This window comes from Dipodomys ordii, unplaced genomic scaffold, assembly GCF_000151885.1.
Source record: "Dipodomys ordii isolate 6190 unplaced genomic scaffold, Dord_2.0 Scaffold135, whole genome shotgun sequence".
Taxonomy (NCBI): domain Eukaryota; kingdom Metazoa; phylum Chordata; class Mammalia; order Rodentia; family Heteromyidae; genus Dipodomys; species Dipodomys ordii.
In genome coordinates this window covers 1,848,483-1,873,843 of record NW_012267351.1, presented here as the reverse complement: position 1 = coordinate 1,873,843, position 25,361 = coordinate 1,848,483, and the positions used below count along the sequence as shown (strand labels likewise).

The window sequence follows — 25,361 nt, the reverse complement described above, 5'->3', positions numbered from 1 at the left end:
CAACAAAATGTATCACCATTGTGAATAAAAAATAACCTAGGTGTATTTTATTCTTAATTTGTTAAATGGCAACTCCTTTGTACAGCTGCCTAAAGATAATAAAAGATAAAAAAAAACCAAATCCAAAGAGGAATAAACATTTAAAACGTAAGAAATAGCTGAGAGCCGGTGGCTCACGCCTGTCATCCTAGCTACTGAGGAGGCTGAGATCTGAGGATCACGGTTCAAAGCCAAAGTCCATGAGAGGGCTGGGAAGGTAGCTCAGTGGTAGAGCGCTTGCTTTGCATGCCTGAGGCCCTGGGTTTGATTCCTCAGCACCACATAAGCAAAAGGAAAAAAGCCGGAAATGGCACTGTGGCTCAAGTGGTAGAGCACTAGCCTTGAGCTGAAGAGCTGAGGGACAGCGCCCAGGCCCAGAGTTCAGGCCCCACGACCGGATCCCCCCCACCAAAAAAAAGTCCGTAAGACTGTTATTTCCAATTAATCACCAGAAAACTGAAAGTGGTGCTGTGGCTCAAGTGGTAGAGCGCTTGCCTTGAGCTGATGAGCTCAGGGATAATGCCCAAGCCCAGAGTTCAAGCCCCATGACCGAGAAAAAGAAAGAAAGAAAGAAAGAAAGAAAGAAAGAAAGAAAGAAAGAAAGAAAGAAAGAAAGAAAGAAAGAAAGAAAAAAAATAAGGGCAAATAAATACTTTCTAAGATTAATAAAAATTGAGATCATTTGTAGAAAACTTATCTTACCAGAAATGTTTTAAAAAAATCCTGTGGAGAAAAGCAAAATGGTATAGACAATCAACTTGGATCTCCTAATCAGCATGATCTGGGGGTTTGTGATTCCAGTTGGCCTAGGTACAACAATGTTAGTAAGAGCTTCACTCAACAAAAAATATTGGTGTGGTAGCTTGTACCTGTCATCCGGGATATGAGGGTGACATAAATAGGAAAATTGATCTAGGCTAGCCCCAGCCCCCCCCATAAAAGTATGACACTGTCTGAAAAAATAACAAAAGCAAAATGGTCTGAGACATGACCCAACTGATAGAATGCCTGCCTAGTGAGCGCAGAAGACTCTCAATTTAAACCCCAGTGCTGCCAAAAATAGAGTGTGGGAGTGAGGGAGTTAGCGAGAGAGGGAGGGGGAGGGAAGTGTTGATACAATAAAAGCTTTATTTGTTCTTAATCTTAATTATTCTAACAGATTGCAGTTAGTAATACATCACAACCAAAATGTATCCTATGATTATAGCTCATGAATGAAATAAAGACATAATACAGATGGAATACTAGTTTTCTGTAAGATACTTATAATACCCTTGCGAAGTGGAGGATTAGTGGAAATACATATTGCAGTCTCTTAATTTTTTTTAAAGAAACAAAATGGACAAATTGATATTCCAAGAAAGGAGAAGAACTAAAGCCATGGCATAACCTGTAATAAACTATGCAATAGGACAGAGAAAGTTGCTCTCCATTGATACTTCTTTGCTGTTGTTTTCTTCTTAACTTCTTTGGCTTTCTTAGACCTGGTTTTGCTCAGTACCTTGCTTGGCCTAAAACTCCAGACCCTTTCTCCCTAGTGCTGGAAATAGAGTGCTGTGCTGCAATGCCCAGCTACTTCTCAGTATTCATGGAACTAAAATTTACTATTATGATTATTTGAAAGCTTGCCAAAAAGTAAAAGTGATGGACAGAATTGTAGATTATGCTTATTATGAGTAATTTTTGGCAGATGAACTGAACTGAAAGATCACCCTAAATGTTCTAGTTCTGAATTAATCATTCCAGTACAATATTTATCTCATCTCATTTCACAAGACTTCATTGTGATATGACTTTTCTAACAAATACCCACTAGAAACTCACCCAAATTTTCCAGTTATGAACCCAATAATCCAGAGGTAGATTATGGTTCACTTAGTTGGCATTCAAATGTGCATGAAATGTGTGTGTGACCACACACAGCGGATTGTCTCCATGTCATGTTCATGGGTTCCCTCGTGTATTCCTCCAAGAATCCCTTCTTGATTTATTTCAACAAGTCTGACTGTGCCCCAGTTCTCTACTCCATTGGTACAATGTATTAGAAACTGGGCATTATAGATTTTGAGTTTTATCAGGGACTGAAAATGATTTTAAGTCAGCTCTTATGGCTTACTTGTTTTCCTAAATATATGAGCTGAAAGACATTCAGGTTAGAATGTTTGTGTATACAGTTGGTAGTGAGTGGCTAAATGATAAGACACTTTATCAGTGATAACTATGTTTTTACATGAATTCAGTGTTCCTGTGTCCTTGAACTGGGAGCTCACCAGAATGGAACCCAGTGATAATATCCTTGTGGAATATTTCTTGTGTTCTGGATTTTAATTGTGAAGTCAAAGTGTTCTGTCCAGTCAACTCTCGCCTGAAAGTCAAGGGAAGGAAGTGCTGCTTTTGCCTCCCACAAATTTATTGACTTCAAAAGAGAGGAGGCCCATTGGAGACTGGTAGCATCTGAGAAGACACTTTTCCCCTGTAGAGTGAAGGAATCAGATTAGGGCTCCTGGCCTTGAGAAGCCCTGTGATTCATCATCTACTGTACAGATAGATGGCTGAAGCTCAAAGCCTGGGCACTGGGATGCTAACCAACTGAGATTAGGAAGGAACTGGTGGTAATCTCCTTCTCTTCTGACCCTGAATCTAAGTGGCAATAGTATCAAACTATCTTCTGATCCTCAGGCAGTGTTTCTACACTATTAGATCACCTCAGGAGCCTAAGGGGCTGTGGGGATAGCAGATCATCTTCCTACACTAAGGCCACCTATGTACATTGTTTCTGTCCACAGGGGCACTGGAAAGGCCATTCTAAGTCAGGAGAAGGAGAATTGTTTAATAACTGTAGCCTTGGAGACTTCTGTGTCCCAGTGCAGCAATTATAATGAACAGATACCTGGATCCCAAGATCTGCTTTGTTTTCTCTATTCCCCTCATAACTGCCCACACTAAACCAGATCTATTCAGTGTCCTCAGAACACATCTATGACTTGCTAGAGTCTAGGAATCCTCACACTCCCCTGCTTTGGCACTGATCCAATCACATCAAAATCCATGTCTGTCTTGAAGTGCACAGTGGTCACTGCCCCTTAAGTGTGTTCCTTCTCAGGACTCTTCAGATAGTGCTCATGTATTCTCACATGTACCATTAATCCAGTTAAATATTTGTTTTCATTCAATGCTTTCCCTATTCTGTTACAATATTTAATGTATCAATGTTTCTTATTTTGTTTTTAATTGAGTTTGCTTAAAATCTGTTCATTTGTTCAAAAATTATATAGAGAGCATATAAAATAACAACCATATACAAATAAATAAATACAAGAGCCATTCTTCAATTATATGCATTTATTTTTGACATCCTAATGTAACACTAGGATGTAGCTCTGCCATTGCTAGGTTTGCAACCTTGAAAACTTTCATGACATACTTGAGCCTCGCTTTCCCCATCAGTAAATAGATGTTAACAACACCTATTACAAATCTGCCATCTGTGGATTAATGGCATACAGCAAGTGAGCTGTGTGGTATGTGTTGACATTCAGTGGTAGTTAATGTTACTCTAAAAACAATTATTTTATTTCTACCTCCTCTGTCTTTCATCCAAGGAGGTCCACCATGTAAGGAGAGACAGGTATCATTTTAAATTATTGCAATTAAAATGGTAGATGCAACAATCTATCATTTCATTCAAATAACTTAAATTGGTAGTGAGGAACATTGAATATATTTGAAACACTATTGACTTATTGGTCTTAATTCACATACAATTAATGTGAAATGATGGATTAGAAAGTAGATTTCTAGCCCAGTGCCAGTGGCTCATGCCTGTCAGCTACTCAGGAGGCTGAGATCTGAGGGTCAAGGTTCAAAACCAGCTTGGGCAGGAAAGTTTGTGAGACTCTTATCTCCAATTAAACACCAGAAAACCGGAAGTGGCGCTGTGGCTCAAATGGTAGAGCACTAGCCTTGAGCTGAAGAGCTGAGGGACAGTGCCCAGACCCAGAGTGCAGGCCCCATGACTGACAAGAAATAAAATAAAGTAGATTTCTATAGTTCACTAGGATAGGGAAGGATTCTTAGATGAGCTGTTGCTGAGAGAAAACTTTATGCGGTAATCAGTGTGCCAGGCACTCTCCTAAGAACTCAACATCTATTAACCCAGTTATTCCTCACAATAACCTTGGGTGGCCATTATAAACTACTTTTTAACAGCTTCATGGAGATATGATTCCCACATTATGCAATTTAAATTGAACTATGTAAATACGTTAACGATTATTTGAAATTCGCACCATATCACACATATTTAAAGTCTACAATCCAGTAGTTTTCAGTATATTCACAGAGCTGAGTATTTTAGTTGAAACAGTTTAGAATATTTTCACTATTCCAAATGACATCCGATACCCATTTGTAATCTCCATTTACTGTTGTGTCCAGACAAGAACTAACTTGTTTACTTCATCTACAAATGTGCCGTCTCTGGACATTTTATATGAAAAGACTATAATATGGGGCCCTTTATATCTATCTTCTCTCCCTTAACATACTTCTTTTGAGGTTCATCCATGTAGTAGATTTCAGCAATACATTTTAAAGTTTTCTCCAGATAGTTGTATAAGATGGCTTTAATTTGAACAGGTCAATTCATGTGTACAGTGTGTCTTGATCAGAGTGACTCCTCACCCCTTCCATCATTTTCCCTCTCCCCTACCATTTCCTATCCCTGCCCATCCGCTCATGTTTCCTTAGTTCCTCTTTCATAATTCTTTTCCATGACTAATAATGTTCCACTCTTATGGCTGTGCCGTGTTCATTCCCCTCCTACCCCTGAACCTCTGTCTCTCCCTAGTACCTTCCAGAGAGCCCCTTTCACATCCTTGTTCCTAAGGGTATAAATCAGAGGGTTGAGCATGGGGATAATTATAGTATAGAAAAGGGCAACGAACTTCCCCTCACTCTCAGAATAACTGCCCATGGGTTGTAAATAAGTGTAGATGGCCGAGCCATAAAAAAGAGACACGACCACAAGGTGGGACCCACAAGTCCCAAAAGCCTTTCTACGTCCAGCCACTGAGTTGACCTTGAGCACGGCCCTGCCGATGTGTGCATAGGAGCCCAGAATTAGTGCTGCAGGAAAGACTAAGATCACAACTCGGGCCACAAACATCTTGGCCTCTGTGCCTCCTGTGTCCTCACAAGCCAGCTTTAGGAAGACGGGCATCTCACAGAAGAAGTGATTCAGTAGATGGCCACAGATGGGCATGGCCATCATGAGGCCAGTCTGAATCACGGAGTTCACCAGGCCTCCCAACCAGGAAGCAATAGCTAGCGCCTGGCAGAGGCGGGGGTGCATGATGGTCGTGTAGTGGAGTGGACGGCACACGGCAGCGTAGCGGTCGAAGGCCATCACCACCAGGAGCACACACTCAGTTCCACCCAGCGTGAGGACAATGAAGAGCTGTGTCATACATCTTCCATAGCTGATGGTCCGGTCATGACCCTGAAGGTTGATTAGAAGTTGGGGCACGGTGCCAGTGGTGTAGCAGAGATCCAGGAAGGAGAGATGGCAGAGAAAGAAGTACATGGGTGTGTGCAGTCGAAGGTCTAGTTGGGAGAGAATAATGATAGTGCTGTTACCAAAGAGAGTTAGGGAGTAGAAAATGGAAATGAAGACAAGGAAGAGAAGTTCCAGTTGAGGGCAATCTGAGAAGCCCACCAAAATGAAGCCATTGCTCGAAGTCGTGTTGAGTCTTCCCATAGCCTTTCACCTGCACAAATAGCACAAGACCATTCAAGTCTTTTGTGACGAATGTGAATTAATATCTTATTTCACCATTTCCCCAAGTTCTACAGAAGGTTGGGTTTTATTTTCTGCTTTGCTATTCAGTTTAGTTTTTTTAGTATTCTGTTTTTATTTCTGCTCTGTCCTTGGTTTGAACCCTAATTCTGCTGCCTGTTTGGTCCATGACGTTAGCCAGGCCACTCAGTTGTCTGGCTGTAAAGTCCTTATCTGGAAGTAGAGATGGTGTTCTGCCTTCCTTGTAGTAGTGGCTGTCAAAGTAGGTGAAAAGAAAATGCTGAACCTGAATTAGACAAATATAGAACAGGAAGGATCCAACTTGCAAAACTGACAGTCATTTTATTAGACTTACAACTGAAAGGCATTGATGTCCTAAAGGCATCGTAATGAGACCCACTTAACACGCAACAACAGTGCCTACTTGAGTGCTGGATTTAACCAAATACAAGATCAAAGTAGTTAAAAATCATCAGAGGATTTTGACCTGTCTAATTTATATCATCAGGGTCTTTCTGATGAAGAACTCCACTATGTAGAATATTCAAGCAAGACCATGGTTAATTAATTCCCTGGCTCATTTCCCACTGCCCTGTTCACTCTTTTGCAAATCTCTCAGCTCCCTTATTTCCATCTTTAAGAGATTTCTCTGATTCTTTGATCCATTATGGATCATGCATCTACTTATGAAAAATTGCGATTTTCTAGTCACTATGACTTAGATCAGATAAATAGTTTCAGGTCCTAGTACAAGGACTGACACAGAAAAATGTTTTTATCTGTAAGTTCTTTGATGCTTCAAACAAATCTTTAACAGATCCTTAGGAAGGAGCAAAGCCTCCTCCCTCCATTTTCTTGCTTTCTTGCCTGTCTCCCCTTTCCTTCCCTTTCCTTCCCTTCTCTTCTGTTTTCTTCCCTCTTCCCTTCCCTTTCTTCTTCCCTTCTCTTTTCTTCCCTCTTCTCTTCCCTCCTTCCTTGCTTCCTTGCTGGGAGCTTGAATCAGGGTCTTGTGCAATCCCTAAGCTTTTGTGTGTTTTTTTTTTTTTTGCTCATGGCTGGTGCTCTACAACTTGACCAACACATCCAGTGAGATTCTTAATGCGGTATAGCTTCAAAAGCAAAGTTTCTCTATCTATGTTCTATCATCTTGACAATTTTTCTGCCTACCCAGGACTTTGACGCTTGTGTGTCTGCTTGTGAGTCCCTTCTTTTGGCGACATGTCATGCTTTTAAACCTACAAGGGTCTGTTCTGAGAATAGGCTGACTGGGAGAAACATAGCTTCAGTGCCCATCAGAATGGTTCCATGAACCCTGACTCTTAGCGTCCAGCAGAGTCCACCTCCTTCTCCCTGAACTACCATGTTTTATATCTGTCATACAGGAACCAGCTGCTGAAGTTGTAGCAACTTCACAATCCCTCAGCATTTTTCTTCCTTCTGGTTAGTAGCTAGCATCTGACTTATGTTTGTATTTGGTAACTACTTAAAAAAAATTCCCTGGAAAACATTTCCTTCCCCCCCCCCCAAGAACAGCTAACTTTTCGCTTGAACCCAAATTTAGGCTCTGATAGATCTTACATAGTATTCCCAGTCTTACATCTCATAACTCAGGTCCCTTTGGCCCCTGTTCGCCCAGGCTCAGGGACTTGGCAATATTGGAGAGCCTTCGTGCATGTAGATGAGTGGGAAAGGAGGCATAAAGAGCATAGGGAACATTCAGAATGAACAACCTCTTTCAACTAAAAGTGCTTCCACATTGAGGAAAGTAAGCCTGGCATGCAAGCTTTACTTACTGTGTTTGATATTCCTCTAGTGAAGGAGATAGCTTGAAGATATCCATTCTTTTCATATTGTTCTATTCTTTTATTCCAGTAAAGGAACAAAATGATGTAGGGTTGATAGAAATGGTTCCTAGGGTCTCTCATTTTCATCTCAACCATTGCTAAGTATTCACAGATTAACTTTCTACGGTTTCATTCTTACATTTAAATATGGGACCTGGTATCCTGAATTGGTAAGATAGAGAGAATTTTGCAAATTTTGGCTAAAATGTTGAATCAGAACCATGACTAAATATATAGAATAAAAGAACAATGAAATTAATGAAGCATCTGCAGCATTCTACATGAGAAACCAATATTTCTAATTAGGTTTTAGGTTGGAAAAGAGAATGCATGATTGTTTATACACCTGTTTAGTCATCTGTCCTAGGAAAATCCTTTATTGAACTTATGAAACCCAAACTCAACTGTAAATGGTGACATTTACAGAAACATAGATTGTGACTCAATATTTAAAAAAAAACCTTGAAAAAATAATGAAGTCTAAAAATAGACATTTAGAATGGAAGCAATGTTCCTGTGACATCCAATATTACTGCTTATTCATAGGCTGAATAATGACCTTTCAGAACATTCCAAAACTATTCCTGTATTAGATGAAAGATTGTTTAGTTTGAACCATCTCACCAAACCCTGATTTTTTGAGTTTTCTAATACTACCTATATTTTGACTTTGCGTATTTGCTTCCTACGTGTTCAACACTCTCTAGGTCTATGTGTAATGTTTATACATAATAAACTTCTTGAGAAATCATGTTTATTTCTTCCCAGTAATGCGCCTTGGTGTATATACTCCAGCCTACTCCCATAATTTAATATTGTTAAGTTAAAATGTGACTACCCTTAATCCACAGAATTTCATCTTCGATTTGAGCAAAGGAAGAGCTACCATAAATTCTTTCCTAATTACCTTCATTGTCCGACCATCCATTGTTAAGTTTGAAGATAGCTTCATACCCTCCTATTATGCCTTTGTATGCAGTTTTCCTGGTAGTGTTTGGGAGGTTGATCTTAAGATTGAGTCTAACTAAGTACCCAAAGCATCCATTTACCCATCTCCCTCACTACCCACTGTTCTACAGACTCAGTTAATCTCTGTCTGGACCCCATCCTTTTCACACTACAAAATGCATGGTGTTCCATCTTATCTCTGGTGATCTGGAAGCTTCTTCCAACCAAATTTTAGTAGCAAACAATTCCATTTTTTTCTACTATAACCATTCAAACCAAGCGATTAGTCCTGGTCAGTTTAGTTACACCCACAACAATATGAACAAATAGCTTGTTTCTCCTGCGATTCAACACACAGAACACTGTCTCCATCTAGGATGGGTTTACACTTGTTGTCTACTTCCCTAATGTATGCTTCTTGGTTTATTTCAACAAATTTGGCCCTGCATCTGATCTGTGTCTCCTACCTTTGATGTCTGCAATTGACTTTGCAAATTAGAGCACTGAAATTATAGGATTTGAGTTTTAGGAGGGACTTCAGAATAATTGTAAGTCACTCCTAATGTTTAACATTTAAAATAAAGCCAATATTTTTAAGTGTTTGGACTTGGAGAGAAAGATACACAAGTGAGAACTTTTTGGTCATGCTGGGTATAGAGTAAGTAGAGGATAGCTAGATGGGGAAGAACAAAAGACTCTGACAATCTTTCATGATAAAGATATTTTCCCCCTCTCCCCAATGAAGCCCAATGCTCATTTCCTCCTAGTAGAAAAATTCTTGTTCTTTAGATTTTTAATGGTAAAGATAAGAATAGCCCACTTAGTAAGCAATTACCTGGAGTTTAAGGTTAAAACATTGCTGCTTTTACCTCCCTCAGTTCTATTGGCTTCAAGAGAGATCCATTGCTCACTAGAGACTGACAGTATCTAGTGATGTCTGAAGATGTTCATATCCTCTTTGGTTGCAATTTTACCTGTAGTCGGAAGAGCTCAGTTTAGAGCTCCTCTGTACCTCCCCCTTCACAACAGATGTGGCTGAGGCTCATATTCTCAGAGGTAGAAACAACCTTCTGAAGGATCCCATGATGCTCCTGGTAACCAAGACCAAGAAGGAAATGATGTATCATCAGACTATCTCCTGTCCTTAAAGTTGAGCACACCAATTATACCCTAAGTGCTTTAGTGATGCCTTTAAAAAGCAGTAGATTGTTGTTTATTGCATCCTAGCTCTGGGGTCCTCTGGGCCTCAATATGGCAATTATAATCAATAGGTATCTTTCTACCATCTTCCCCACGCACTGTCCACACTGATGTGATCTCTTTATATAACTTCTGGCTGACCATGACACTCTGAAGCCTGGGATTCCTCAAACCTCCCTACTTTGACCTTTATCTTATTGGCTCTACACCAATCTAGATTTGTGTGTCTACACTCTACCGTCTTTGGGCAATGACAGAGTTATGTAATGACACATTTCTCAGAAGACATCCTAGTCATTAAGTAATGTCTGTACTTTTATTTTCAGCACTTGAATGAAAATGATCAAGTGGACAATGATCAAATGATACAAATTATAATCATTAAAGCAAACCGATTTCTCCCACTGTCCCTCTGAACTCAATGTCAGTGTCTTTTCCCTTATCCCAGATGAAATTTGAACCGCTGTTTTCATGGCTTACCAACAAGAGTGTCCTGTGGAAGGCACCTTCTGAGACTTTCCACAGCTTGTGTTTGGTCAGCCTGTGAGGGCCCACCATGACATGTTCTTGGTGCTGCCTATCCAGTGAAGTACCCACATGGCCAGCACAGATCTTCCCAATCTGCTACATGTCTGCCACTATGAGGTGCTACCAGGTTTCAGTTTCAGCTCCAAGTAACCAGTCATCTCCATAATTAGTTTTCCATAGCAAGTATTGAACAATGTTCCAGCAAATGTATTCACTAGTATTTATTATGTTCGGGCCACTATTGGAAGTGGACATATCTGTAGGATGGTGATTAGCATAGTATGGACCAGTAATCCAAAATATGAAAAAAGCCCACAGAAACTCACATGTTTTCTAGCTTCAAGGAAGGTTTTCATGGAGAAATTGCAATGTGGTTGTGTCCATTACTTCTGTGTTGCTGTGACAAAATAACTGATACAAAAAGCCAGACAACAGAGCCAGATCTGAACTGCAATCCTCAGGTTTCAGCCTCCTGAGTAGCTAGGATTACAGGCATGAGTCACTGGTGCCCAGCAATGTCATTCATTTTCAGGGACTAGAGTTTTGAATATGAGAGATTACATGCAATATTTGTCTATCTTATTTCACTTAATATTGTAATTTTCAGTTTCTTTTTTATGAAAGCATAACTTCCTTTTCTTTACAACTGAATAATACTCCATTGTGCATATATACCACATTTTCTTCATCTATCCATTGATGTGCACGTAAGCTGATAACATACTTTGGTTATTTTGAATGGTGCTGCTATAAACATGCTGAATAGATATCTCAATTGTATGTTGACTTATTGTATGTTGACTCTGGATTTATACCCAGGAATGATATGGCAGGATCAGATGGTAATTTTGTTTTAGATTTTAAGGAACCTCTATACTCATATCTTGGTTCAGTGTTGGCATCACCTAGTTACATTCCTACCACACAAGGAACACCTATCCCCAAATCCCTGTCAGGATTTGCTGGGTTTCTTTTTTTGTTGCCTGCCTTCCCTTTCCTTCCTTCTTTCCTTCCTTCCTTCTTTCCTTCCTTCCTTCCTTCCTTCCTTGCTTGCTTGCTTCCTTGCTTCCTTCCTTTGTCATAGGGCATCAACTCTGGGCCTGGGCGCCATCCCTGAGCTCTTCAGCTCAAGGCTAGTGCTCTACCACTTGAGCCACAGCACCACTTCTGGTTTTCTGGTGGTTAATTGGAGATAAAAGTCTTAGGCTTTACTGACCAGGCTGGCTTTGAACCTCAGTCCTCAGAACTCAGCCACCTGAGTAGGTAGGATTACAGGTGTGAGCTACTTATGCCTGACTCTTTTTTTGTCTTTCTTTCTCTTTCTCTCTTTCTTCCCTCCCTCCCTCCTTTCTTTCCTTTCCCGTTCCCTTCCCTGTTCCCTTCCCCCTCCCCTTCCCCTCCCCTTCCCCTTCCCTTCCCTCTTCCCTTCCCCCTTCTCTTCCCTCTTCCCTTCTCCCTCCCCTTCCCTCCCTCCCCTCCCCTCCTCTTTCTCTGGTTGTGGAGTGTGAACTCAGAGCCTAGGAGCTGTCCCTGAACTCTTTTGCTTAGGGCTAGTGCTCTTCCATTTTGAGTCACAGCATCACTCACAGTTTTTGAGTGGTTAGTTGGAGATAAGAATCTCATGGAGACTTTTCTGCTCTGGCTGGCTTTGAATTGTGATCCTCAGCCTCCTGAGATGACAGGTATGAGCCACCAGCATCCAGCTTTTTTTTTTTTTTTTTTGTCAGCCATCCTGACTAGGATGAGATGTGTGTTGATTTACATTTCCTTTATGGCTAAAAATGGTGAACTTTTCTTCATATATTTGTTAGTTATGCTTTATCTTTTGAACGATGTCTGTTCCATCATTTGTCCATTAATTTATTGGTTTGTTCTTTTTATATTTAGTATTTAGAGCTCTTTATATATTTTGTCTATTAATTCTTGATATAATGAGTAACTGGAAAAGACTGGAAACAAACCCATGTTGTGGGTTTTGTTTTGATTCTGGTAGTTGTTCCTTTCGCTGTCTAGAAGCTTTTAGATTTTTTACAATCTCATTTAAATTTTTCTTCTTATTTTCTGAGCAATTTAGGTTTTATTTAGAAAAGAATTCCCTGTGCCTATGTTTTTCAAGGGATTTGCCTGCATTTTCCTCTAGTGGTTTCAAAGTTTCAGGACTTACATCAAGATCTTTAATCCATTCTGAAATTAATTTTTGTACAGTGTGAGGGATAGGAGTCTAGTTTCAGTGTTCCAATGTGGATAGCCTGTATTGTCTCTAATGTCGGTTACAGAAGGTGGTAAAGCACCTTTGCCAAAAATCAGATGGCTGTAGTTGTGGTTATATTTTAAAAATCAAGCATATTTTCATAGTTGTGAAGTAGTTTAAATGTTACAGTGTAGCTATTCTGCTATATTAGCTGTTTCAGCTGTTAAATTTAACTCATATTGCAATATTGAAAATTATTAAAAATTTAAGATTCTAAACATAGGTTTATCAAATGAACAACTGGAAAGATATTAAGAGCTTTATTATTAAAACAAATTGCAAAGATGAGGAAAATTTTTAACACAAATAGTCAAAACTTTTCCTCACTTAGGAAATATGTCCTTACTAAAATACTCTTTTTTTTTTTTGTTTGTTTCAGGGATCCTATTCAGTCTCTTTTTTTCCCCTAAGTCTCCTTCTTTTAAATCAACATATCAAGCTCCGTGTTTTTTAGTCTTATGTAGATTTTTTAGCTCAAAATTGTCTTTTGAAGAATTAGAATATTAAGGATAAACTTAATGGCCTCAGATGACAGTTAATTGAGCTCTAAAAAACAAGGAGATACATTGTCTAATAGCAAGAAAAATGTAGGTATTAAGAATACAATAAAATATTCACAAGTCTTTTGTGGAAAAAAACAAACAAACAAGGAGATAGATGCTGAGTGTTCATGTTCTGCGCCTACAGGGAAGTCATTTCTTACTTTCTCAGATGGCAACTAAGGGACACTGGAATCACTGGCACTTAATGGCTAAGGGTTCCCATCCTCTCTGCTGATCACTTAGTCACTTCCATAGTTATGAAGGCCTAAGGAGACTGAAGGCCTGTGGTAGATAATTGTACATATATATATGTATATATATATATATATATATATATATATTACCTGACATGGAAAGGTAAAAGTGAAAAATTACTTGTTTCAGGCCGATTATTGGTTGCTGCCCCCAAAATAGAAAAATACAGAATTTCACATAGTAGTTATGTAGTATTTTGGATTATTACAGGCAGATTCAAATCCTGACCATCTACTTAATGCCTAGGTAAGTAGGATCACATCATAGGGAAAATTACTTGACATTCAGCTTTGATCAGAGGCAGAGGGAATATATCTATATTGTGACAATGGAGTTCAATATTGTTTTTGATTTATAGAGCATATTCAAGAAATAGGAAGCATTGTTGCCGCAAACATTAGTTTTGCATAAAGAAGAGTGCTCCCACAGGGCTGTGCTAAATGGTCTTGCTTGCTGTTTTATAAGTAGGTAAATGATATGAGATCATGTCATGGTACCTCTGGCCATGATCTAATTTGCTCCAAGTAACAGTATCTCACTAGAAGAAATGAAGGGTAACAATTGCCAGAATACTTGAAACAATTAAGTAGAAGATCATCGGTGAACACATCCTCTGCATTCAAAGTAATCTCTGCGGTATTCCATTCTGAATCATAGATCTCTATTTAGTGTTGTTAAAATTAATGAAGAGTTCCCTCTGGGAACACTTGACACGTATTAACCAGAGCAACTCTGTTCTCAAGGAGATTCTTCTCACAAGTTCTACTATAAGTCAGCGTATACTCCTGTAGAGTGATCACAGACATTGAACTAAAAAGCATCTCTAGAGAACCCCATTTTCAACTTCCCAGAAAGGAAGACAAAAATCCTGAGGATTTTCCCTTTTTTCCTTGATTCTCTGTTACTCTTCATATCCTTTTTTCCTCTGGGTATAAATCAGAGGACTGAGCATGGAGGTGATAGTATAAAGAAGGGTAATGAATATTCTTTATTCTCAGAATACCTGCCCCTTGGTTGGAAGTATAAAGCTGCACTGTAAAAAAGAGAAGCCACCATGAGATGTGACCCACAAGTTCTGAAAGCCTTCCATTTTCTGGCCATTGACACTGCTGTGGCAATGTGTGTGTAGGACCACAGAGTTAGAGCTGAAGGTAATGTAGCAATGATGACTTGACCATTGTGAGGCAAGTCAGAGCAGAGGATTCACAAACCCTCCCACCCAGGGAGCAGTAGCCAATGCCTGGCAGAGACGTGGGTGCATGATGGTCATGTGATTGAGCGGATGACACACAGCAGCATAGAGGTCAAAGGCCATCACTGCCAAGAGCACACGCTCAGTTGAGCCCAGGTAGTGAGAGATAATAAATCGCGCCACATATCTTCCAATGTGGATGGGCCTGTCAATTCCATGAAGATTGACCTGAAACTCGGGCACAGTGCTCATGTTGAAGCAGAGGTCCAGGAAGGAGTTGAGAAAGGAAGTAGTAGTGCATAGGTGTGTCCAGCCCGTAGAGAATGATGGTGGCAGCGTTGCCCAATAGAGTTCGAGAGTGGAATATTGAAATGAAGGTAAAAAAGGCAAGTTCCAGTTAAGGCCAACCTGAAAATTCCCCCAAAATGGAGTTATCAACCAAATGAGGGTTGAATCTTCCCACGGCCTTCCACTTGCACAAATAACAGAAGATAATTCAATATCTCCTATAAAGAATGTGAATTTCAATGTTATTTCATATTCCTTCCTAAATGCTCCGCCGTCACTGGTCTTATTCCTAATTTCTTCTGCTGCTGAGTTTTGTTGAATCTTCTGTTATTAATCCTGCTTGTCTCTCTAGTGGTCAATGGATCAGGAGCTATTTGAACTTTGAGTCACGTCCTGCTACATGTTTGGACATTGGCCACTCATCTGAGTGTGATGATTCCTTGTCTGAAAGGGAAGAGATATGGTATGTTCTTCCTCATGGTACTGGGATGAGGACACAAAAGTAATGATGAATGAGAGATCACATTTACAAATAAAATCCATAAAGTACATTAATGCTTCCCCATTCAATGTTGTTCTATCTTGGTCCTATTCCTAGTCTATGAGGCAGAGTGTTTCAGGAGATTAGAGTCCAGGACTAACCATGTCAAGGCCACAAATTTTACCTCTATTGCTCATCTACTTCCTTTTGCAGATATAGTGACTGTACCAATTCAGGATGCTCTGGTCTGCTGTGTGTCAAGTTGTACTGATAAGTGGGTGGATCTATACTGAGAAAAAACTCCACAAATATGTTCCTTATGATGAATCCTACTCTGACAAATACTCTCCAAGTTTTTGTCTAGCTGGTGAAACCATTCTTTATCATCTCCTCAGGAAGAGTCATTCTCTTTTCTCTGGATCAACCCTTTTTATCCAGCTTCTAATCTCTTTTAACACTTACTGCAAAACTTTTAAATATGTCTCTGTCCCTCTCAGAGCTTCAGGCTCCTCAGTGGTTGAAACACAGAGATTATAAAAACAATTATGCAGAAATCATTATTACATAGAAATAATCTATGGACGGAATTAAAAAGGAATATTAGTTTCTTGCTTTATTATTATTGCTTATAGTGTCTAGCTTTATTAGTATTGCTTATATTATTGCTTATACACTTTTTTATTATTGTTTATACCAAGAAATATTAGCTCCTTGGTATACAGAAATTGCAAAGGGAAAAGTACTTTCATGACTCATGGATATTAAATAAATTTTGTTCAGTGAAACATTTAACTTTGCATAAAAATCTGTGAAAAATGATTTGTGTTTAGAAATCATGCAGATTATCCAGAACACTGTTTAATAAGCTAAGCAGTATGCATGGGAATAAGAATTGCTTTTCTTTGATGGCTGATTTTGGCTGCTGTAGAACAGTTAATAGAATTATAAGATTTTTATGGGTTTCAATGTGTGTGTGTGTGTGTGTGTGTGTGTGTGTGTGTGTGTGTGTTTGTGTGTCCATATACATGTATCCTCTACCTCCTCAGAAAAATATACTCAGGTGTATTTTGGTTAATATTTGGAAAGGGATTTTTTTTCAGTTTTTGTATTGACATTGATTATATGTTGAAGGGAAATTCATTTTTATATGAAATTTGTACCACACAACTTTTCTGATCCTTCCTATCAGTTTTTAGTTGTTGTTAGTTTGTTTCTTAGGGGGATTCTGTTGAATGGTCAGGTCGTCTGCAAACGGGAGTAGTTCTACTTCTTTCTTCCTAAAATAGTTGCCTCTAAATTCTTTGTTTTTCAAATACCAGATATCCACTTGTTTTGGATGGAAATGTACAAATATCAATTCAAAATTGATTATTCATAGTACCTGGTAACAAAACAACTAGAGCCAAACTTGGTCTTCGCAGAGACTTTTTCTAAATGTTCCCAAAAGTATGTGCACCAATAAGAACAAACCCTGATTTAAACTATAGACTCTGAGTAAAAATGATTTCTCAGTGTTTGACCATCAGTTATAACAAATGGAAGGTGGGAAACATGGATAATGTAAGCGTCTATGCATGTTCAGGGGTGTAAAATAAACGGGAAGCCTCTGAATAACATTCAACTAACATTTATATTAAAGTCTCTAAGAATGAAAATCAAGACAAGGAAGAAATGAAGGACAAGCCAAGATTGTATAAGATATGTTAAAGTTGATATAATTTGTAGAAATGTTTCAAGAGATGTTAATAGAAGTTCTTTGGAAAGAAGGAAAATGTTGTTCAACTTGGATTCTGGTAAAGAAAGACCACCAGAAGAATTAAGGATAGGTGATAAATAAAAGTTTTGTATTCTTAGTCTTAACCAGTCTAACAGATTACCATCCATAATAATTACAGCTGAAATGTATTCTACAATTATAGTTTGATGAGTATAAAAATGACACTAAGGGGATTTTTTATTTCCTTAATCATAAGTGGAGGATTAATTTTCAAGCTATATTGGAAATGTTTGTCAGCTACTTAAAAGTTTTTATAAAAAGGAACAAAATTGCCGTGTGCCCAGTGGCTCACACCTGTAATCATAGCTACTCAGGAGGCTGAGATCTAAGGATCGAGATTCAAAACCAGCCCAGGCAGGAAAGTCCAGGAGGCTCTTATCTCCAGTAAACCACTCAGAAAATCAGAAGTGGTGCTGTGGCTCAAGCGGTAGAGCACTAGCCTTGAGCTGAAATGCTGAGGGACAGCGCCCAGGCCCAAAGTTCAAGCCCCATGACCACCCCCCCCACACACAAGGAACAAAACTGATAAATTGATATTTTGAAAAAGGAGATAAAATGATATTTGATAAACTGGAATTAGGACAGACATAAAATATTCTTTTATATAACTGTTAAAGTTATTTATTTACTTTTTTGTTTTATTTTCCTTTTTTAGACAAGGTCTTCCTGTGCGCTGGCCTTAAATTCAAGGATCTTCTGTCTCATTCTTCTGAATGCTAGGATTATGCTTGATTATAGGTCACTACATCCATCTAAAGGTTGATAGTTGTTGAGATAAAATATAAACATGATTTAAAAGTAGGCAAAAAACAAACAAAAAAGGAGCAACAGAATCCTTTCCTATGATTAGTATGAGTAACTTTGGGCAAGAACTATAAAGGCAAAGTTTACACATCGAGTTTAACTGGGTGTGTGAAAAAGATTTTTTTTTTGAATGGCCATGATAGAAAAGCACATTCTCTCACAAGTCCATTGACAAGACCCTCACAAATCAATCACTGAGCAGCTTATGCTGAAACTGCACTTACACTGAAAAAAAAAATCACTGAAGAAGCAATTGATGAGACAAGATTTTGATTGGATTAAAGGATTTTATCTTGGCTTGGTGACACACCCCAGTAATCATAGCACTTGTGAGGCTTAGGCTTGAAGATTATGGCGCTGAGGTTATACTGGACTACAAGCCAAGACCCTGTCCAAAACAAGTTAAAAATATGTCAAAATTTAAAATCATATTGTAAAGCTGAATTCTGAAATCCTTACCCAAAAGACCACCAGAGACCGTCACCAATGTAAAAGCAAAGGAGCCTTTATTGCAAGCTCGAGCATGGTCCTCCGCGCATTCGGTAACCTCTGAGAAGCCCCGAGCCCAGGGTTATAGTACTTTTTATACACTTTTTAGGGAAGGCAGGGACTTTGTATACATCATAGCATCTTACAACAAATTATTACACATTTCAGGAAAATCATAATACAATTCTATAGTATGATTGGCGCACTACAAAGCAGAAACAGGTTGTTGGTTAGATCAGAGGCTGATGTACTTTAAACTGGTTGACTTGCACCATAGGGAGTCTCAAGGAGATACTTGCTAAACTGCAGGGTTCCTTTCTTAAACAAAACACCACCTGTGGCCTGACTGGAGGGGGGTAGGGGGTCACCAAGGCCTCCAGCACCTGCCTGCCTGCCGTTTTCTCAAGGATTGTTAATATTCTGAGTCGCCAGAGAACCGCTTCTTCTGTTCACTCCCAGGCCGGGCTCATGGTCAGCTGTATAACTCATACTTCAGAAGATGACTGCTAGCTCAAGATGGAGTCACTCAGGCCTCAGACTCTTCAATATGTGTCCAGTTTTGGAATTACAAGGTTATGTTAAAAAGTCGCTATGCCATAGAACAGATGGAATTTTGAAGGCATTCATGACGTGCTTGAACCTCAGTTTCCCCATTAATAAGTGATATTACCATGCTGTATCCATTACAATTGTTTGTGGATTAAGAATATAATGCATGTGATGCATTTAGTGTTAGTAGACATTCAGTAGCTTTATTTAAATATAATCATTTATCCAGTGTTTCCTCTTTGTAAAACTCTGGAAAATGTAACCTATGACCCCAAAGGACTCTCCATTCTAAGGAATAGACAGATGTTACCTGAAATTATTACATTTAAAATTGTAAGTTCTAGATTCTATCCTTTCATCTTAAAATGATTATGGGAAACATTACAAGTATTTAAAACCCTGTTACTTTATTCAGATTGACTTACATATAATTGATACTATTAGTTACATTAATGATATAATTATTAGGGAAGATGATCTTACGTGTGATCATGAAGGATTGTCACTTTACAAGAGGACGAGGAAAGTCCTCTTAGATTACTTGTTCCACGGAGGGAAAAAAATGATAGTCACACTGCATGTAGCACTCATGATACCCAGATACACTTGTTGGAAGTCTGGCATCCATTAACCCAATTAAACCCAGAATAACTTCAGTTGGAGTTATCATTGTCTACTGCTTTAATAGAGGTAGAAGTCCCACATCGAACAATATATTAAAATACACAATGAAATTTTTTTTGGTATTTGCAGAAGTGCATTTCAATCATTTTAGAATATTTTTATTTTCCTAAACCATATCTGATCCCCTTTTGTGATGTCCACTCACTTGTTTCAGAACTGATGCATTCTCGCTGGGATTAAGAGGCTCCTTCACCTGTGATCTTTTGTGTGTTGCTGCTTTCCTTAGCATACTTCTTTTCACGGTTCATCCATGTAATAACATGTTTCAGCACATCTTTCTTTTTCATATCAGGTAACTTGTATTTTGTGGCTATGTCTGTCATGTTTTCTCTATCCATTTCTTTATTGATGGACCTTTGGATTGTTTTATCCTCTGGCTATTTGGAATAATTTGCTATGAGAGATTTATGATGGATTTCTATCTGTGTATATGTGGATTCTTATAAGTTCAAGGAAAAATAAACAGAATATCTATAATAAAAGCAGAGAAGGTAAACATGAAACAGTGGCAGGGACCCACCTGTTCTGGGGCCCTGGGACAATAGTTAAACATTTTTAGGTCACTGTAAAATACTGTTAATAGTCCTGCTACTAATAGTGCTTTGTTGTAAGCACCTTTCTGAAAGTTTACTTTTTTCTTTAATTATCTGAGGCTTTGGAGATTAGTAACACTTAACTCCTTTGTTGACAAATGCCAGACTCTTCTCCAACATGCCATTTTCTAATGCTATTTTTCTTTTTTCAAATTTTTTTTGGGGGGTCCAGTCGTGGGGCCTGACCCCTGGGCCTGGGCGCTGTCCCTCAGCTCTTCAGCTCAAGGCCAGCACTCTACCACTTGAGCCACAGCGCCACTTCCGGCTTTTTTTCTTTTTGCTTATGTGGTATTGAGGAATCCAACCCAGGGCCTCATGCATGCAAGGCAAGCGCTCTACCACTGAGCCACCTTCCCAGCCCCATATGTTAAGAGTGTTAGCCTTGAGCTGAAGAGCTGAGGGACAGCGCCCAGGCCCAGAGTTCAGGCCCCACGACCGGAACTTCCCCCCCCCTCCAAAAAAAGAAACACAATTTCTGACTCTTGCCCACCTCTGTTAATTCCTCTAACTGGCCCTATTTATTCTCCTATGAGATTCAATGTATTATCCATCATTTTTCTTACCTTGGGACTCAGAAGGTAAGAAAATATTATTGTTTTGAACTCATAATCCTTTCCTTTAAAAATCTATTGTATGATAGTGCAATTTATACATAAAGATCACACACATAGCTTTTTAGAACACTAGCGTGATCAAATGGTGCACATGAATCGTCATCATTCAAAAAGTCCCGTGGAAGTCATCATGCAGGACGAAGTTTGAACGAGGGTTTTTATTAAGATACAAGCAAGAGCATGTCCTGTAGGACTCTCCCGTCACTGGGAAGTTTCTTTCTGGTCAGTGTTGCCAGTGCTAGCCCCCGGTGCTCCCTGGTCTGTGCTGTGCCACCTGGCACAGAGCTTTCCTCACATTCCCAGTTAACAGCAGCATGAGAAACCTGTGAAACTCTTACCTTGCACTAGATTTAAACCTTCCTCGTATTTTCCTTTTTGGTATTCCAGAATTTACTTTGCTAACGCAGAAGCCCCTTTGTCCTGTCAGTTTTTAGAAGTTTATTTTCCTTTATCTAAAAATTAGAAAAAAAAATTCTTGCCTTATAGATTTTCTCTGGAAGTCTTAGAGAGTCCCCAAGTATATCTAAACATAATAAAACCTGGATGCTTTTCTCTTACCTCTACCATATGTTAATTAGGTTAATAAGCTCCACCAAAGGGTTCACACAGAGCTAAGGTTTGGTGTTGAGAATTTCTCCATCTTTTGTGATATGTACAATTACAAATTATAAAATGTGACAATGTGTCTTCAAGATAACACTGTAAAACTCTGGTCTGCGCTCTTGAAAGTTTTATAGTGTTCCTTTTATGCCTTGTATAAGTTTGACCTGTTAGTATAAGACAGAGACCTGTGTTTTCTGTGCGTATAATCTCTTATATCAGCACCTCAGTATATTCACAAAATATTAGTAAGCACCTAAATAAATACATAAAATATTAATGAGATACATTATGCTGCAGTAACTGTGGGCAATTCAGTATGCCATTTTCAGCAAGTGACAGGTCATCCACACGGAGTAGACATGAGGGTATATTATGTTTAAATAATTATTTAGACCAACTAGATCTAACCAGCCATGTACAAAAGATTGTATCTAATAGTGACACACTATAAACATCTTTATTCACTTACTGATGGACATTTAGGTTAGTTTTTTAATCTTATATAGGTGGAAAGGCTGTTAGAAACACTCAAATGCTACTGTCTCTTTACTCACTGATTATATTTCCTTTGAGTGTAATAGGATTATAGTATTATAAGGATTGCTGGGTCTTATTGATTCTGCTTCTTTTTGAAGCCATCATTCATGTACATGGAAAGAAGTGACAGTGGACCAGATTTGGTGGTACTTACCTGTAATCCCAGCTAAATAGGATGAGAGATGGGAAAGATGGTTTGACATCAGCCTGGGCAAAAACATTAGAGAGATCCTGTGTCTGAAACTGTCCTCTATGTGTTGGTGCATTATCCATTATCCAAGTTATGGGAAGATGAAATCAGGAACATTTTGGTTAGCTCTGGACAAAAGCAAGATCGTACTTAAGAAATAAACTAAAGCGAAAAGGGCTGTAGGCTTGGCTCAAATGGTGGAGTGCTTGCCTAGCAAGTATGAGTCTCTGAACTCAGACCCTCCAAAAACAAATGATGGTGGATTGTGAAGACTCAACTATCTCCCCAGTTTGGCTTGGTGCTACTTGGGTTTCCCAAGCCTTTTCCCTGCTGGGATTTCTCTGTCTCATTTTTCACTTGTGTTACTCTCATTTATTCTTTCTCCTTAAATACATCACTTCTTCACGAGTTGTGGTATAAGTCAGATCTGACTTTGTCCTGAACAATAAACACTGAACTAGAAAGCATTTTTAGAGATCTTCACATCCAGTTGTCAAAAGAGGAAGGCATCAAAATCCTGAGGTCTACCAAGGGTTGTTTTCAAGTGACTCACAGAGCTGCAGAATAGGATGGACTCCAGGATAAGAGCCATGACAGAAAATTTACTGATCTTCCTTCTTCCTCCTACCCCACAGCTTTGCCTCTCCTTAGCACCTTCCACAGAGCCCCCTTCACATCCTTGTTTCTCAGAGTATAAATCAGAGGATTGAGCATGGGAGTAATTATAGTATAAAAAAGGGCAACAAACTTCCCCTCACTCTCAGAGTAACTCTCCTTGGGTTGTAAGTATATGTACATGGCTGAACCATAAAAAAGAGACACCACCACAAGATGGGACCCACAAGTCCCAAAAGCCTTTTTCCGTCCAGCTGTTGACTTGACCTTCACCATTGCCCGGGCAATGTGTGCATAGGAGCCTAGAATTAAGGCTGCAGGCATGGCAATCATTATGACTCGAGCCACAAACATCTTGGCCTCTATTCCTCCTGTGTCCTCACAAGCCAGCTTCAGGAGAACAGGCAGCTCGCAGATAAAGTGATTCAGGCGATGGCCACAGAGAGGCATGGCCATCATGAGGCTGGTCTGAATCAGAGAGTTCATGATGCCTCCCAGCCAGGAAACAGCAGCCAGTGTCTGGCAGAGGACAGGGTGCATGATGGTCGCGTAGTGGAGCGGACGGCACACAGCAGCATAGCGGTCAAAGGCCATCACCACCAGCAGCATGCACTCAGTTCCACCCAAAGAGAGAAATATGATAAGCTGGGCTATACACCTTCCATAGCTGATGGTCTTGTCAAGTCCAGAAAGATTCACCAGCAGCTGGGGCACGGTGCTGGTGGTGTAGCAGAGATCCAGAAAGGAGAGATGGGAGAGAAAGAAGTACATGGGCGTGCGCAGTCGAAGGTCTGCTCGAGAGAGAATGATGATGGTGGTGTTGCCAAAGAGAGTTAAGGAGTAAAAAATGGAAATGAAGACAAAAAAGAGAAATTCCAGTTGAGGCCAATCTGAGAAGGCCACCAAAATGAAGCCATTATCTAAACTGGTGTTGAGTCTTCCCATGACTTTTCACCTGCAGGAGTAATAAGACAATTCAGTACCTCCTATGGAGGATGAGATTTACAAATCTTACATTGTTTTATCTCCTAATCACCCCTTAGTGGTATGTTTTACTTCTCTGATGATGAGCTTACTAGATTGAGAGTAGTATAGCTTATGACTGAACCCTGCTTGAAGACCTTCTGTCTATTTGTTTCATGATATTATACAGGCCGCTCAGTTCTTTGGATGTATATGCTTCCTTGTTTGAAAGTAGAGATAATGTACTGCCCTCCTCACACTAATGAGACTAAAACAACAGCGTTATAATGTGGAAACTGATTTCCCAAAATACAGTTTTTGGGTAGGGAAGCAAAATATTGTAGTGGATCACCTTGGTTCTATACAAAGGAAGCTTTCACCCATCTGATTGCAGCCCCTAATTATCACAACCAAAATACATTATGTGATTTATGGTAGAAAACAATCCAATAGATTTTGCACTTGATGAACATTCTACAAAGACAGAGTCTTAAGACCTGGTAGCCTCTTGGTTGAAGTTTTTATTTTTTTCTAGCCCTGCAAGAAAAAGTGTCATTATGACACTATGCAGGAATTAAACATCTGTGTGACAAATGGTGAGTGCCTAGTGTTGCGAAGTGTCGGGCCTTCTAATGTCCCCAGGGTACAAGTGCTAATGGTTTGATCCACAGAACCACCCAGGCCCAGCTGAACATTGGCTTTAAACCTGACCTGGAAGGGATGTGAGCGACCACTTCACTACAGCTCAGTACAGCTGAGTTCAGTGTAGATACTACTGTACAGCTCCCTTGTGTACCTTGGTCTGCGCCCTTCGTCAGCAACACGCTGCTGTGCTTATGACACCTTTACAATACCTCACACAGCTTTTCTTCATTCTTCACAGCAAGGGTCTGAATCATAGCAAACCTCCAAGGGAAACACTTCCATTCTTAAGGAGCAATTATGGCCTACTGTCCGCAGGAAGCATGTATAGGTAAATCCTGTACATTCCTAGTTCTTATAACTCAGGTAGGCTTAGGCATTGGTCTAGTGCATGGTGGCAAGCAAGGAAAGCTGACTAAGGAGCACACACAATAAACAGCCGCCACCTTGTTGCTTGGTACAGACAGTATTTTGACATATACATACTTGGTTTATTTAATTTTCTACATTATAAAGATCATTGATTGTGTTTATAGTTTTTTTAACCATACTTATGTCTAGGTGTGGGTGCATCATCTTCATAAATATATACTTGTTGATCAGAAATCATGTTTTACTATTTTTCCAACAGCATGTAGTGCTATATCCTGTGCTAAATCCACTGATTTAATGGCACTGTCAGTCTACAATGTAGCCATATTCTAATAATAGAATTTAATAGTCTAGCTGGGCATAAGAAGAGGATACACAGCTTCCTTCCTTATACCATTGTTCCTCTGTATATTCTCAAGTTGAATCGAGTTTCATTTCCTCCAGTTATATATACAGGTATAGCTCCTTTATTACTGCTAAGGAGATTAATCTATCTGTTGAACTTAATTAGGTACCAAAGCATCCTTCCACCTGTCTCCATCACCACCTGCTCTTCTACAGACT

At 39.3% G+C, this 25,361-nt stretch overlaps 2 protein-coding genes across 2 annotated transcripts; both read right to left on the bottom strand.

The window, feature by feature from the left end:
• Positions 1 to 4,849: 4,849 nt before the first annotated feature.
• Positions 4,850 to 5,797, bottom strand: LOC105996697 (olfactory receptor 10-like). The gene has a single exon (XM_013030880.1). The coding sequence runs from the start codon at positions 5,795 to 5,797 to the stop codon at positions 4,850 to 4,852; it is 948 nt and encodes a 315-aa protein (XP_012886334.1).
• Positions 5,798 to 22,829: 17,032 nt separating this feature from the next.
• LOC105996750 (olfactory receptor 10-like) lies at positions 22,830 to 23,765 on the bottom strand. Its single transcript, XM_013030934.1, has one exon. The coding sequence runs from the start codon at positions 23,763 to 23,765 to the stop codon at positions 22,830 to 22,832; it is 936 nt and encodes a 311-aa protein (XP_012886388.1).
• Positions 23,766 to 25,361: the final 1,596 nt, after the last annotated feature.